The following is a 16,628-nucleotide window of genomic DNA, read 5'->3' as shown; positions in this document are numbered from 1 at the left end:
AGAAGAAACTTCTTCATGGTGAGGGTGCCAGAGCCTGGACCAGGCTGCCCAGGGAGGTTGTGGAGTCTCCTTCTCTGCAGACATTCCATCCCGCCTGGACACCTTCCTGTGTAACCTCATCTGGGTGTTCCTGCTCCGGTGGGGGGATTGCACTGGATGAGCTTTCCAGGTCCCTTCCAACCCCTGACATTCTGTGAGGGATTTTGCTGACTCACCCACCGCACCACCCAAGCCTGCATGAGGTTTGCCTTACATTAAACAAGAATACCTCAAATTAAAAACCAAAAACAAACAAACAAACAAAAATCCCAAAAAACAAAAAGACAGGAGAAGCGCGGAGGACGCGGCCTCGCGCCTGTAGCGGGCCGGGGGCGGTGCGGGGCGGTGCGGGGCGGGCGGGGGGCGGAGCGCCGCTGTGCCGGCCGCCGGCGCCCCGCGCTGCCCGCTCGCTGCGTGAGCCGAGCGCAGCCGCGCTCCGCGTTGAAAAGTGAACGGCGCGGCGGCGGCTCCCGCAGAGGCTCCGCGCACACGGCGGCGCTGCCGCTCCGCACCCGCGGCCGGACCCACGCACGGACGGCAGACAGACAGACAAGCAGGCTCCTTCCGCGGCGCGTTCGCCGCGATGTCCGCGCTCCTCCTGGCCCTGGCGACGCTCTGGGGATTACCGCCCGTCGCGGAGGCGCTGGCAGCGGGAGCCCGCGGAGGTAAGGCGCGGCCGTGGAGCGTGGGGTGCCGGCGCTCGTCCTTGCGCGCCGCCCGCTGAACTTTCCACCGGTACCGGCTTCTCCCCGGGAAGTTTTGCGGTGCCTTACGCGCCTCCCTGCCCCTCCGCGCTGCGCGGCCGCGGAGCGCTCCCTGCGAACTTGGCTGCCGGGCGCGTCGCGCTGGGCTGCGGCGCTCGGCGGAACCAGAACGGGGCGAGCCCCGGAGCGGCGACAAGTCAGTGGGGGTGAGGGATGTGCCCCTCAAGTCAATGGGGATGTGGAGGGGGATGTGCCCCCGCCCCGGTGGTTCGCCTTGAACGACCCGGCTCTAAATTACCGCTGCGCCCCAGGGAATTAACGCGGGCGGTAATTGCGGGGTCCGGTGCCTCGGGCGCGTCCCGCGGAGCCGGGCGGGGGGTCTCCGAGCCAGCCCCGGCGATGTGCTGCAGGAACGGCGACCGCCCTCCGCTTTCCCGAGGATTGCAAAAGTTCCTTGGTTTAAATTTGCTTGAGTTGGCACCCGCTTAATAGCTGAACTTTGCGTTTCGGCGGCGGGGTGGGTGCTGAGCTGGTGCAGCCGGAGAGGCAGCGGGAGCTCAGGACCCCTCAGCCGGGCTGTGGGAAACCTCACGAGTTGCAACTCTTTTCTTCTTAAAAAGTCTCTTATCAAAGAGGGCAGCGGTTCTTCTGCCGGAGTTAGTCTCGGCGTTTTTTGTCGTGTTTTTTTGGGTGGTTGCCAGACCTCTTTCATTTTCCTGGGAAATCTTTAAATTGACTATTTCCTGAAGTACGGACCAAGCCTCCCTTCTGTTGTGCTCAGGTGCAGGGATGTCAGGGTGCTGCTCTGACTCAGGTTTTTACCGCTATAGAAAACGCTGCTAGTCAGAAAATCGTCTGTCGGCTCGTCTGTAGCCCTTCAGTTTCAAACTGCGTGGTCTCATGAATGAGACCACACTGAATGTTGTTGTATCCAGTCTGCGAGGATTTTGCTAGATTTCAGTTGAAATGTAACTCTGTAAAGCATCAAATTCTCCTTTCTCCTCTCCATCACGTACCTGCTGCCTATTAAATTGTTTACTAACTGCTTACAACTCGTTTGGGTGAGGGCAGATGCCTCTAGGTTGTCTGGGGTACAGATTTCTGCTTCAGTCGAACTACCAAACCCCTCGGGTCCCTTTCCCACGTAGCTGTCAAAATTAGAGGTGATTCATGCTGTAAAAATGAGAAATAACTACCTATCAGGGAGAAAAGTATTGCTGCAGCATCACAAACTTACATGTTTAAAACACTGCATCATAAGGTACAAGGATATTGCAAAGAAATGAGGGTAGTATTCAATGTAATGGCACCTGAACAGCCAGATGGGAAAGGTTCTTAGAAAAATTTTGCAGTTTTATGAAGGGTACATATGCTTTTACTTTGATACATGAACATTTGTGGTCGTGGTAGTGCTTGTTTGATGGAAAATATTTCAAGAACTTTCCATGGTATTCACAAAATGGTCAGATTACGTTTCAGCAGCTGTGGCGTGCATCTGATCTTACGAATGAAAATCAAACTTTCAAACATCTTGTGGAATTGTCTGGAAGCTGATTTGTCACTCTGTCTCCCTTGATGGAGATAAGCAGATGCCAGTTATTAATGAATATTAATTTCTGGTGTTTAATTTTTGCTTCATTTTCCCTTTGTTTTGTTTTCATAGTTACCTTGCTCCGATGTAGTGTTTCACACACAAAAAAATGTGCTGTCAGCTTACATTAAAATCAATCCCATCTTAAAAGGCAACATCCTTGTAAGTCATACCAGCCCAAAAAGTGGGATAAATCAAATTTACTTAGAATCAACTAACTCATCATATCATAATGTCATGTCTTATCAAAACCGAGCAGAGTACAAATTAGGACTTAAAAGGCATTTTGTTTAAAAAATGTCAAGTGGTCTGAAACTAAAAGGGATTCAGGATGAGGAATCTAGAAGGAGAATTACATTTGCACATCAGATAAACTTTATGATACACTGCAAAAATTATTGACCATACCAAGCTGATTTTCCTTTACAGGAGGAAATTCTGAGTCACTGGAGCATGCTAAGCTTAATGTATGTGAAAAGGCACTGGAATTTGGAATGCACCGAGGCTCACCATTGGTAATAAGAGAATTGGGAAAATGTCATGGGTTATGTTAATAGCAGTGTTGTGGTAGCCATGGTAATACAAAATATTAGTAAGGTGCTGGAGGGAGAGTAACACCCTCTGTTAGACCAGTGGATAACATTGGGGGGAAAAAAAACCAAGAGTGGTGGGGGGAACCTCCCTGAAGTTTGAGCTCTCTCAACCTTTTCACTGGGTTTGAAATATAGGAAAATTCTTTCAGTCTATCAAGTCTGCCCTCAGCCAGGTTACAACTCCTGATTGTATGTGTATATATAAAAAATGGGGAGGATAAAATTGTATGGAGATGGTGAGGTGGAGAAGGGGATCCAGGCAGGAGGGTGGTGGATAAGGGAGGAGTCCTGCAGTTGAGGCTGTGCCATCAAACCCATGAAGAGGTACGATTGCCTTTTCTTAGGCTTCAGTCTTCTGGTCCTGAGGATGCTTACAGACTCCAATTCCCCTGCAGTTATCCTGTTGCAGTAAATGAATTTGGGAAACCTGAGGAAAACCTTGCTAACAGCTGGGAAGACCACATTTGTTACCTGCTCTCCCTGAAGATGTGCAGGGGAACTTCACAGGTCCTATTGCCACCTCCTGAGCGCTTGAGCAAAAGATGCTCTGCAGCCTCAAAACTCCACTTTGGCTTCATGCCGAAGCTCCTACACCCTTTTTTTTTTGTGATACCCATTTGTTTTTTGTGCCTCTGCTGCTGTGTACGTGAATGCACTGTACTAATTGGCATGGTTATCTAGTGGTTATCCAAATTACATGGATGCCCCAGATAACAGGAGCTGGATTTGGATAATCTTCACGGATGTGCGATGTTGTCAGTGCAATGTCTATTAGTGAGCTCACGGCTCGTTATTAATTGACTTGCTGTCTGCGGTGGGGCTGGCGGTGGGTTGTGTTTGGCTTTGGCGGATCCCTCCTGTCGACAGCGCTGATGTGTCGTCTCACTGCGGACTTTCACGTGTGGTTTTAGTGCTTTCGGGTTCGGTGTTCAAGCGCTGGTGTGATGAAACAGCTTGTCAGCAAAGTCTTGCAAGGGGTCCTCCTGCAAGGGTAGATTTTATATCGAGTGGGAAGATGCTGTCAGGAAACTTAAAACTTGAGCTCCCTGAGTGATGGCATATCACATGTTTAATCTTTTTTTTTCTTTTTCCTGTAATTCTTAAGCTGTTGTAAAGAAGGAAAGACAAATTTTCATGAACATTACTCTTCTCTGGAGTCACAAACACTTCAAAACTTCTGTCATTATTCCACTTAGCAGATAATTTATTGTTTTCAGGGTCCTTTGACCATATTCAAGTGAAGGCTTGAAACAAATGACTTTGAAATAGAATTCTCAGGTTTAAGGTTCAGCTGATGAGAGTTTGGATTACTCACCCCGGTAGCAGAAACACAAACCAGGTGAAATAAATCAGTCTCCTTGTGATGACTGCTGGTGGCCTTCATTCCCTGGTAAGGCAGCCCAGCAGGTGACAGTGAGGAGGCTTTACAACTACCTCGTTATTAGAGCTTAATGATTTGAAACCAGGTGTACTTGACCAGACTGAGCTCCAGCTTGGCCATTGTTGGAAAGTATTCTCAGAAAAAAAGGCAAACTATTTCTGTGATGTGTTACAGAGGTGTCTGTTCTTGTCCTTTAGTCTGTTATGTCTCAGATAACAAATATTAGTGTCTTATATACAAAATAAATGCTTCTAAGGTCACAGTGGCATTGGCATTTATTTGTTTATTCCGAAGAACAATATTACTTAAGAACTTACCTATCGTTGGAGTGGAAAAAATTACAGAGGAGGGTGGAATTTCAGACAGTAGTTAGAAGGATGCATGGTAAGAGGTAATTAGAGACATATTGTGGGAGATGCCCACAAGTGCCATTTCAGTGGCTGGTTTTATAGGCAGCTGATATATGTATGTCCTCAGTTCAGTATGTGATCCCATGCACAAACCCCTGACACTTCTGGGGACTGAGCAAACTGTGTGTTTTTTTGTGATGTGAGAAGACTGTGTGTAAACTTGTTTTGTAGGAAACCTTTGGCTAATTTACCATAAAGTTTCTGCTGATACTCCTGCAGGTTGAGGTAGTTTTCCCCCAAGGACATGGAAAAAAGCTCTTAGTTCTGACAGTGGCTCTTTAAAGTGTTGACTGCCGCTATGTAAATCTGAGCATATGTCATACTGTTAAGGTTCATATGGACCCCAGTTGTTTTTCCATTTGAAGGAAGTTGCAAAACTCACATTGACTTCTGTGAAACAAGTCTGCAGCTTAGTGCTCGTTCCTCTAGTGCCTTTTTACTGCTCCTTTTATCTGTTGTTTGGAGTTGAAGAAAATAGGTTTCTCTTTATCTTATTGACTGTAAAGGATGTATGTAATTTGAATTTGTGAATTTAGAATTATGGCTATCTGTAGAAATGCTACTAATTCAGATAGTAGAATGTTGTTTTTGTTGCAGTGGCATACTTTGAATCCCAGTTTGTTGTTGCTTTTTTCCTAGTTTTTGTATATTAATCTGTTCTTTAATAGTCTCGATCCTTCAAATGCAATTAAATTTTTGCTTAGAGAACTCATTTTAATTGCACTTTCCCAAAACATTCTTAATGATGAACAGTGAAGATGAAAATATCACAACTTGGCTATTTTTATGCAAGTCATGCAGACTATCGAGTCTGTATTTAGTGTGAGTTTGGGCTAAGTGTAGACACTGCAGAACTAGATCCTAAATTTGTAAGTGCAATTAGGAACTAATTGGATTTTTAAAATATAATTACTCAAATAATGACTCTGCACCTTCTGTCCAACCTACTAGTTTGTTTTCTAATTAAAGTTGGGTGGGGGTTTTTTTGCCCTTAAATTCTATCGAATAGATCAAAATATTTGTAAATGTAGTTTTATTCCAGCTAGTTAGTCAGTTGTTGACTGCAATGCGAAGAATTCCCAAGATGTATCAAAGCTTCCCAGTGCTGGAAAGTGGAATGTTCCCATTTAGATAGTTGGTAAAGTGAAGTAGTTGTAAAAGCAGCTGTTGAACCTGTGTGTGATCCAAGGGCCCGGGATCCTTCTCTTTGTGCATCTGAGGATGCTTCGGGAAGGGCCGTTTCCCACGGGTACCGGGTGTGTGAGAGCGGGACTGGACATTGGTAATGGAATTCCAATAAAACTCGGTCAATACCATTTAATTAGATTTAATGGGAACTGGGAAGGATCGTTAGAGAGACAAACACATAGTCTTCCTAGTAATATGTATGCTATATTATTAATATGATTGAATTTGTAAGATCCTTGTAGCAAGAATAAGATCTCTCTGTGTACCTGGAAAGTGTTATGTGGGTCTATTATATTTTGTTATCTATGTCATTGCTTCCCAAGCAGTATGTAAATATAGATTTGGAATTGGGCTCTATGTATGGTGTTTATAAACCCTACCCATCTGAGGATAGAATTGGATGCTAGAAATAAGGTTTGTATGTTTCTTTAGCAATCATGTTTTTATTGACCATTTTGTTGTAAATTTCAATTGTGTACTAATAACAAAACACTGCAATATATAGAGTGTACCACTGAGTAATTGGGCTTTTTAAAGATGCTGTAATGCCAGGCTGTAAGTGAGGTACATTTTGAGATTTTTATTCCCATTCAGTTAGAAATTCAGTGTAATTCTCCGAGGTGGAAAAATAGGGATTATAGTATTAAGAGTTCTAGATACAGTACATTGAATCCTGAAACGTGCTTTCAACACCCGATGGATGTTCCTGAACATCTCGTGTACTGCTTGGAGTAGAATGATGTGGCCTTCCAGAGGAGCCAAGCTGTTGAAACTCTTCTTTCCTTCAGAAATACAAATGTATCTATTTCATTTTCTTCATAATATCAATGTATTTTGGACTATCTATTGCCTGGTTGTCAAGTAGGACATCCCTTGGTAGTTTTTGCTCATGACACTATTAAGCAACTTGTGCTTCAGGTGTAATAGGACAAGTGCTGTAAGACAAAAGTTAAGCTTTGAGAATAAGAAGAATATGTGTAATTCCTCAAGGCTTTCACCACAATGGAGCTTTTTTTTTTTTTTTTTAATAGCAGTTCATAAGCTACAAAATTGTTTTTCCTTGAATGAACAAAGGAAACTTGGAGAATGAGAAGGTGCAATATTGGTGTTTTTAGTGATAAATGTGCAGACAAATGCTGATGCAATGCTTGGCAAGTGCCGTATTCTTTCATACGAAGTGTTCTGTCAAGGAGTTCTGTTTTGTTAACACACACTCCTGTAGGGAAAAAAAGATACCCATCCATCTTTTGTATAATGTTTTACAATTTTTATTCACCCACCTGCAAACTGGCAAAATACTCTTGTCACCAGTTTTTGACGTACAATTCTGATACTGTCAAATAGTTGGTGCTGCTACTTAAACTATTCTCAGAGGTATGGTGGAGAGGATGGGTTTCCACCTATAGGTCCCTTGACATGCAGGCAAGTATTTTTTCCTCGATCATGGACATTCTAATTAATTTCAAGGCACTGGAAGTACCACCATGTTACCATTTCTAATACATTCTTGTATAATATGCTTTTTTTAGAGAAATGCTGTAATGTTGTGGAGTCATAAAAGTTTAAAGAAGTTGCACTAGTGCAAGAAGATGGTGAAAAATCAGTCATTTTCTAGGTGATAGATAGGTTTTTCCCAAACACCTGCCTCTTTTTCTTGCAAATACTGAGAAGAGAGAGTGATATGAGATCACAGCTACCTGGATGGTCTTTTTCTTACACAAGCACACTGATTTACCCAAAGTATATTGGTATTTCTGTCAAACCTTGTGTGCTTATGAAATAAAAGTATGTCATTTACCAATGAGACACTTTCTTCTCTAGAGAGGGATGGTTTTTGTTCATGTTTTACTGTGTTGACAGAATAGATCAGACCTGAGTCTACACCGCTGAAGTCAATGAATTCTTCATTTTGTAGTTGGTGTTTATAGGGTCAGTCTGTATATAAGTGTAAGGGACGTTTCGACCATTTTATTCAAATTTCACTGAAAAGTCTTAGAGGACCTTTTATTCAAGTATGTTGTCTGTATTGTCCAGTTGCTTTTATGCAAGAAGTAGATATTTCTTGCAATACTTTTATTCCAAAGTTTGATTCAATTTTGCCTGACTTGTTTATATTGACTCCACTTTGATATTTCCGACATCTAATTTTAATATATATGGATCAAAGTCTTAATTGCTTTTCATTTCTCAGTTTGTAATAATCCTCTAGAAGATGAGCTGTTATATACATTGTTTATTTTTAACAGATGATCAATTGATAATTTCTCATTTTCAAGAATCAATTTGCTAAGATGTGTAGGGTCTACTACTTCCAAGTCCCTAGGTTAGCTAAAACTAGTTCTTTGTAATACAGATGAAGCTGCCAGTCTGTTTTCTTGATGAAGCATTGTATTTTTCATTGTGGAAAATTTGTCTTTCTTTTGGTGGGTTTTGGTGATTTGGAAGGGAAGTAAAGGTGATACCTTCTCATGCAGCACATTGGATCCCTGTGAATCTCTGCAGGCATATCCAGGGATGAGTTCACTTGACTTTCTTTTGAGAGCTATCTTAAAAGAACTGTTTTCCCCAGCTGTATTTTGTAAAGAATAACCAGGGCTGGGTCCAGCCTGTGTGTTTTACAGTACTGATGATACTCATTTACCACCTGGAGGGAAACTGGGTTCACTTCCAAGTTCATCAGAAACACTTGGTTTACAATATGCTTATTTCGTGTAACTCTATTGAAGTTGTTTTTTGCAGGGTGTTTGCAGGTAGCGGGAGTTAAGGACTGGAAGCAAGGGAAGAAGGCTGCCAAACTAAACTAATTCTTCTTGGGTCCCACGTTCTAAGCCCAAGTGGTTTATTCTTATATTCAGATTACAGAAGGAACAGGGAACAGTTTCTTCGTAGTGTCTTGTTATCGTAGTCTTAGGCAAAACACTTGATGCTGCAGTATTAAATCATATACAAGGGAGATGAAGCAAGTCGACACTACAAAAGTGTGAAAACTAAAGCACTGTCCCGTGCCTACAGCTTGTCAGGTTAAATTGCTTTTTATGCCTTGGATAGAAATGGAGCAAGTGTACATTGGAGCAAGAAGATATTTTGCGGGTGGTGTCTTGAAGGGTAAACCTAAGCTGCAGCAGCTGATGGTATAGGGCTGCTATAGGTCACTTCTATGAGAATGTATTGCATATACAGAGGTATATAAAACCCTGGATATGTATGGAGAGCCATGAAAAGTACTCTAAGTACAGCAAAGCCAGGAGTACCAGGGATTTTTTTAAGCAGACAAAAATCTTACTCCCTGACCCAAGCGGCCCATTATCACATTTCTTCAAATTGGAGCGCGCTATTCAGGTCAGTGTGTGTCTGCAGACCCATCTGAATGAATTCCTGGGCTCATACTCACTATGTTACATTCTTTCTGTGGGTTTTGAACGGCTGTGACTTGAACAGAGTTGACAGTACACAATATTACCCATTTACTCTGTAGATTATACTCCTCTGGAGAATTGGTGTCAGCTAATCTGCCACTTCTGTGTTTTCACGGAGACCTGCTAACTGCATCTCTGGTAATATCACAGGAGAGTGTCAGATCTGGGCTTCTGTAGTTTTCTTATTTATTTCCCTCAGATTTCCAGGCGTGTACATCCAGGTCTCCAGCCTTGGTCGTTTACTTTGTCCTGTAAATAGTTTCCTTTCTGTGTAGAAATTCTGTCTGTCAATACCCAATTTTGGCCACTCTTAGGGCGGTGAGAAGTTTGAAGCAGGTGGTTGTCAACAGATGATGACAGAAATTGTGAAATTGTGCTCAAATGCAAACTGTGAGGTTCAGTATTTAAAGCACATTTGAGCATAAAAAACCTGCTTATATTTCTACCTTGGCTGTGGAGTATTCTAGGTATAATTCATATGTTTCTGTGATAACAAATTGTTTCTTTTACTGGAAACGGCAGAACTCCCCTAACCAATTAGCGGTATTCAGTAATGAGTAAAACACTATCAATGATGTTATGACTTTTGTGTCAGTTGAAATTGTTAAATGCTCCTCGATGAAACCGCGCTGATTTACATTAATTGATGGCTTGTCTTCTCACAGCAGCAAAAGTGCCTTGCAAATAGTTGCAATACACCTAAGCTGGCAGTGATTGCCTGTGATTGCCAATCTGTTGTTTGCTGGTGCTCCAAAGACCACCAGTGAAAGGCTTCAAAATTCAGGAGGACTTAATACATGGCTGTGAATTTTAGGAGTATAACTGAAAGCGTTCACATAAAATAAGCGCTAAAGAGCTGGTGGGTATGGCCCGGCTTGGGTTCTGCTTATGTATGATGCTTGACAATCCAGCAACTCAAGGTAATTTAAATGCGTTATAAACGGCTGTTTATGTGTCCATGAAAAGCATGATGCAAATATGCAAATTTAAGAGAGTGACTTCTACAAGTTTATATATCTTAATGAAAAATGTCAAGGCGTAATAGATCAACAGTGTGTTTAGCCCCACAGTAACCAGTTTTTTTCCTCCTTTTTTTTTTCTAAAGATAGCACAGCATGTCCTTGGTGATCCTAGGAGTAAATTAACACTGCAGAGTGGTTGCTCCTGAAGCCAGCTAATGACTCTGATTTTTTGGGGAGGAAATACCTGTCTGTTGGGGTTGGTCGTATTGAAGTGGTCACCACTGCCTGATCGTTCACATGTACAAGTAATTTCCCTGTGCTGGTGTTAAAAATTCCTTTTACACTTTATTCCATTTGCTACCCTGTTCTATGTTGTATGGAGAGGTTACCTGAGCTAAGTGGAAATCTTTGAATATTTGTATTTCATGTGACACCTGAGAAGCTTGTGCTGGCCATGGGCTTTGTGTTCGTACTGTGGGTAAGCAGAGTGGTAATCCTACTTGTTTGCTTCCGATTTCACATTGGCACCTCAAGTAGGATATCTTGTTTTTTTTTCTATCAAATTTTAAAGATCACATGCCTGGAAAATCTCTTACCACTTCAGGTGCTGCAGAACTTATCAGGGAGTAGCAGCTTTTAGTGTTATAGGTGCCTGTTCAATGTTGCTTTTGTTTGGGGTTGCACCCTCAGGGAGACAAACAGACAGGGAGGGTTACTGGTTAAATTGGATTTGGTGGGGAGCAAGAAAGGCCATGTGCAGTACAAAAAAAAAAGAGAAAATCCCAACAGTTTCCACGGTTCCACCAAAAAGAACTTGTATTTCTTAATAGGTGAAGAGATAAGCAGCAACGCTTGGCATGTGCAAGTATTGTCTTTCATAAGCCATGGGGAAATCAACCTCCCTTCTTTCTTTCCTGAAAATACAGGAGCCTCCTTGAAGCACTTGCTTTTGGGAATGAATGTATTAGTGAAGAATTCGTGGATGATCCCTATCTAATTTTTATAGAAATGAATGGTAGCATGCTGTGGGACTTCAGGTCTGCGTGGGTGTATTTTACATTCACCTGCCTCATTCTAGACTTAAAGAACTATATTTTTTTGCAACTGATAAATAACTGGAGGTTTAAAGCAGCTCATCCCAATAGCAATTGCTGCCGCTGTAGGGAAAGAGAAAGTCAGCATAAGGCAGTGGTAATAACACAAAGTAATCTCCCTATACTTCAGTAATAAAGTTGCATGGGCTACAGTTTTCTTGTCAGCATCTTTCTGTTGACACCTTTCTGTCAAAGATGGAGTGAAGAGTAAAACCTAAGTCTGTTTTCTCTTATGTTAAATGTATTCTGCAAAGCTTTTGTAAAATACAAAGCGTGTGGACTTTGCAGATAGTGTTTGCATTTGGGACTTGGGGGGAAATTTATGTGAACTTTGTGCTTTGGAAATCATTGCCCTTTAAAATAACTGATCATATTAAATGTTAGTGCATCTCTCAAAACTGTGTTTTGTGGACTAGTCTCATCTTTAGAGCTCTCTTGTGTGTGTGGTTTTTTATTTTAGGAGCAAGAGTGTATAATTATTGGTAAAAACTGAGTTTTCAAAATTGGCCATTTTGAATGCATACGACAACCTACACTTTTTTTGTGTCTGAGAAATCTGTTAGTGTTTAAAACCAACAGACAAAACCCAAACCCTGGCAAACTAAGCCAGAATACTTTACAGTTGTGGGCTGAAACTGTCTAATAACATAGTCCAAAAGCTCATTAATATTGATCTTCTTAATTCTCTCAATAACCTGAACATTAGTTCTAATTACAAGAGGAATAAAAAGCAGACTAATACGGTCCTAGCTGTCAAAGTCTGATGGACCACAAAACATCCAAAAGGATATCCTTCAAAAGCGGTTAGTAGGAGGTATGCACATGAATATCATTAGCTGGTAACAATATGCGTACCCATACTTGTGGCGGAAAAATAGCACTTAAAACATTTACTTTCTGCTAGACCAGTGGGGCTCAAAAGGAGGTTTAGAGGTGAACTTGACAGTGCTAGGTGAGTGGTTGGACTCAAAGGTCTTTCCCAGCCAAAACGATTCTATGACCAGGTAAAGCACTGCAGGAAAGATTGGAGTTGGGCTTCTGCTGTGCTTGTGGTGGAACCTGGTTGCTCATGGGCATGTTCTTCAAGCTTATTGTGTGGAGACAGGCATCAGGAATGACTTAGTTCTGTGCTCATCATCTGCATTTAAATACGTGCTCTTCAAGGAAGCATTTGCATTTTTCATAGCAGAGATAAGTGTTATAGAGTAGGGAAGAAAGTCTCTTCCCTTTTTCTTTCCCTTTTTGCTCTTAACAATGTTTTGATTGCCAGATAATCTGGTGCAGACATGCCTTCTGTGCTGCTGATGCTGTGCCTGGAGTGTGGGGTCCGGGATGTGCCTCTGTGATGTCCCTCTGTGATGTCCCCACCTGGGCCATGTCCTGGCTCTTGCCCAGCAGAGGGTGCCCAACCTCAGACTTCTTGATCTGTCATGCCCAGGTGACCATTTATGCTTGCTTTGAACCAAACAAGGAGTAAACCAGGGGAAACCTGAGCAGACCTTGGAGGTGGCGATATAGCACTTGGGGCCGAGGATGCTCTTCTTTCCATGGTGGTGTTGGGTGGGCGATTGCAAAGCATGAGATGGCTCTTAAATTTCAGTGGCAGAGATCTGGAGAGGGCTGTCTGGAATAGCCTGGGGAGGAGAAACTATGTCCCAGAAAAAGGCAAGTTCTTGCTGAAGAAGGAAGGCAAGCCCAAGGGATTTCCTTCCCTGGGTGCTCACAGTTGCGCTCTTCCCCATATAGAGGAACAAAAGGAAAGATTCCATCAATGTCCCCCTCATTAAATTGGCATGGCCAATATATTCTGCTAAGGTGTGCCCATCATGCTGTTTAGAACAAACAGGTTAGAAATCTACTGACAACAAATGAAGTTTTACTGCTTTTGATGTCACTGGGGCACCTAATGCAGGTTTGGAATACTAACTGGAATTTGTGAAAGGTGAAAAAAAATGTCCCAGTGCCATTTAATTAACTATCTGGCCAATATTTCTCTCTTTTTATTGAAAAATCTGTAAGTTGCAACTGGCTTCGAGCGTTCTCCTGTACAACTCTGCCAACAGTTAGCAAATAAACACTTTAAAATACAGAAAGCCTTGTTCAGCTCCATGTGCATCAGACAAAATCATACCTTAAACTGCAGAGATGGTTTGTTGTGACATTCCAGAATATAATAATTTCATTTTGTAATTAAAAGGAAGTGATTAGAAGAACGTTAGTATTTATTTTCTAAGTATGTAGCAGGGTAAGTGTGTCTGTGTGGGATAACTAGGACATCAGTGCAAATATAAGCAGTGTTTTCTTTTTAAGACATACTAGTAACCTGATGTAAATAACCTATTTTATGCAAGTAACACTGCATAGGGATTCTTATGACTTATTCTCTGTATTATCTTGTTATTCTAAGTGACTCCGCAAGCTGTGATCAAAATACAGGAGCTGCAGGTCTTAAAATTTCTACGAGAGTTTGGATCAAGTTTGTGGATTTAATGCCTTAGAATATTAATAAAAGAAATATACAGAGTTGTCCTGGTTTTGTTAAAAAACAAGTTTCTTTTAGTGAATATGCCTGTCAGCTAAAGCCTTTATATTAGCTGCATTTTCTTGGAGAACTAGATACATGTTTTGGTAAACATAGCAATGGAATGCGAAGTTATTGATAAGCATGGATGGACATCTTGCAAGAGGGGCAATGAGAAACAGGTGACCAAGAAACCGACCAACTGTGTATAACATCCCATTCACGTGAATACTTCATATAAAAGTGGGAGATCATGAGGATCTCGTCCCTTTTGCCCTCTTTGCCCTTCTTCGTCCCTTCTGCTTATGGCCGACCTTAGGAGAGGATCTTGCGAGTCGTCCCTGTGAACTGAGGCCTAGTGACAGACTGAATCCAGCTCCGGTTGGCTGCAGTCCAGTCCAGGACTTCGGGTGCCAGCTCTGCAGTTGTTGAGGCTTTCAAGATTGGTTTTGTATATTTTGTATTATTTTCTCTGTTCTTATTAGTAGCATTAGTAAAACATTGTTAATTTTTCCAACTCTCTTCTCTCTGTCCTTCTTTTCCTCCCGATTGCCTGTCCTGAGTGGGAAGCGGGGAGGAGAGGAGGTTAACAATATATCTGCCAGGGTTTTATTGTCACCCCACAATCAAAACCCTCAACAAGAGTGTACTGTCTTTTTGGAGACCTAATTTAAATAAACTTTCATATAATTTGTCTAAGCAGTCCTGAAAGAGAACAGTATGAATTGAGTCCTCACTCCCTCTCTGGGATGCCCTAGAAGTTTAAAACTAGAAGTTTCTGGTCTTTGCTGGGCATGGTCCCTCTACTGGCCTCTCTTGAGTTCTGCCCCTTTTATAGATCCCACCCGCTGTTCGGAGAGCTGGTAGCATTAAAAAAATAAAATTGTGGATTTGTCACTCAAGGTCAAAGCATTGGCATCAAGTGAACAGTTTGGTTTTTAGCTTAAAATGCTGCAGACAGCATTTTGTGGGCACAAAGTATGTCAAGCTCAGCTTTTCTGTAACATCTACCAAGCGGGGGTGGGGGGAATCTTGACCTGTCTGATGACATATTAATGCCACGTCAAGTGATGTGTTTGAGAGATGGAGAAGGAGTTTGGAAGAGTTTAAAAGAAATGTAAAACTACTGAGTTAACTTTGAGATGTGTTATATCTTGCTGGAGCTCTTGCAGTCCCTCTGGTCAGGCTTCCAGCAGTAGCTCTCAGGTTGAAAGGTTAACGACTCATTTACTAAGCGGTGCAGTTTTCTTTCATTTCTCATTTACAGTTGTCTCTACTCCTCTAAAAACTGAAAGACCCTTCCAAAACATACTGTACTTATGTGCTATTGCTGTCAATTAAAGTTATTAAATCACAGATCCTTAAAAGTGAAATCCAGGTATACGTTAATATATTCAGTCTCTGTGTAGCTGCTGTGTTACAGAAGTGATGAGTATAGTGTCAAGGCAGCTCTGGACATCAGCAAATATTTCTAAGGGCTGAAGTGTGCATTTGGATACCCCTTTTGTAAGGGTTCTGGGGCAAGGATGGACACCAAAGAAAGAACCTTGTGGATGGTGGAGTAGGGAGAGGAGCAGATCCAGCCCCATGGGATGTGGGTTGGGACTTGCTGGGGCAGCACCTTGGTGTGAGAGCTGGAGAATATTGGGGTGAATAGATCAGATGCTGTTGCCTTGTATGTAGGGGTGATAAAAGAGCTGCATCTGTAGCCCTGGTTAGAGGGATGATGAGGAAGAAAGAGGAATTGCCAGGAACTTGCAAATCATGGGCCTAAAAGACTAAAATAGTGGTGGTGCTTTCAGGGAATGGAAGATGACGAGGGCAAAAGCCACATTTTTCAGAGACGTTTGATATGGTATTCATGTTCATGCTCCTTTGTGAATTCCTTAAATTAGCAATTTCACTTTTCTGTGAGTCTACTGTACTTTGACTCTTAAGTGAATTAAGTCCCATTATAAATGACATCTTTCCAACCGTTGGAATACAGGTTAGTGCTCCCGAGAGAGGAGCTTTAATGAGGTTGTTGCTATGACAGCTCAGCTTCAGGTGGCACGTGTGCCATGTTGAAATACCCTCTCTCCCCTCAACTATTACAGTAACTTCTGTGAGCGGATTTTAAAACTTCCCTTTTAGTGGCATTTATGACCAGCACTTCGTATTTTTATTCTCCCAGTAGCGCAGCTGAGGTTTTGACAGTCTATGCTGTTTATTTTTACTTCTATTTCTGAAATGTTAATAGCAGTGCATGGTTTGACAAGTTAAAGAAACAATGAGTTAACTCCGTGACAATTTCAAAGGATGCTCTAAGGACTGAGTCAAAAGATTTACAGAATGAACAAACACATACACTGCTGTGTTTACTGTGGAAATGTACAAGGCCTGTGTTTCTTAAGTTCACATCAGAGAACTTCTCAATGGGTAGACATAGTTTATACTGTGGGAACTGGTAGGAATATGAGTGTTCCCATTAAGATGCAGCTGAATAAGTGGGTGCAATGATTTGCCTCTTCGGAGGAGCTGACTGCAGTCTATGTGCCATGTATAACATCTCTCTATCTCAAAGACGTTAAATCACGCAGTTATATTTTTCAGGGAGACTTCCAGTGTGAGCCTGAGAGGTTAATACAGAAGCATGTCTCTTTCTTGTCTAATACCAACTTTTGCGTGGTTTAGTGTGGGTAAGGTAGTCCCAAACCCAAGGTTCTGAACCTCAGTATGGTCCAGAATAA

At 42.2% G+C, this 16,628-nt stretch overlaps 1 protein-coding gene across 1 annotated transcript in view; it reads left to right on the top strand.

Annotated features, from left to right (window-relative positions):
- Positions 1–493: 493 nt before the first annotated feature.
- Positions 494–16,628, top strand: part of LRP1B (LDL receptor related protein 1B) — a 683,918-nt gene continuing 667,783 nt past the window's right edge. Inside the window, exon 1 of the mRNA XM_082055474.1 lies at positions 494–704. Within this exon, the coding sequence (XP_081911600.1) occupies positions 623–704 (82 nt within the window). The 5' untranslated portion in view covers positions 494–622. The remainder of the gene's footprint in view (positions 705–16,628) is intronic.

The sequence above is a fragment of the Streptopelia decaocto genome, assembly GCF_964273445.1.
Source record: "Streptopelia decaocto genome assembly, chromosome: 6".
NCBI lineage: Eukaryota > Metazoa > Chordata > Aves > Columbiformes > Columbidae > Streptopelia > Streptopelia decaocto.
The sequence above is the reverse complement of the archived record's forward strand: the minus strand, read 5'-3'. Positions and strand labels throughout refer to the sequence as shown.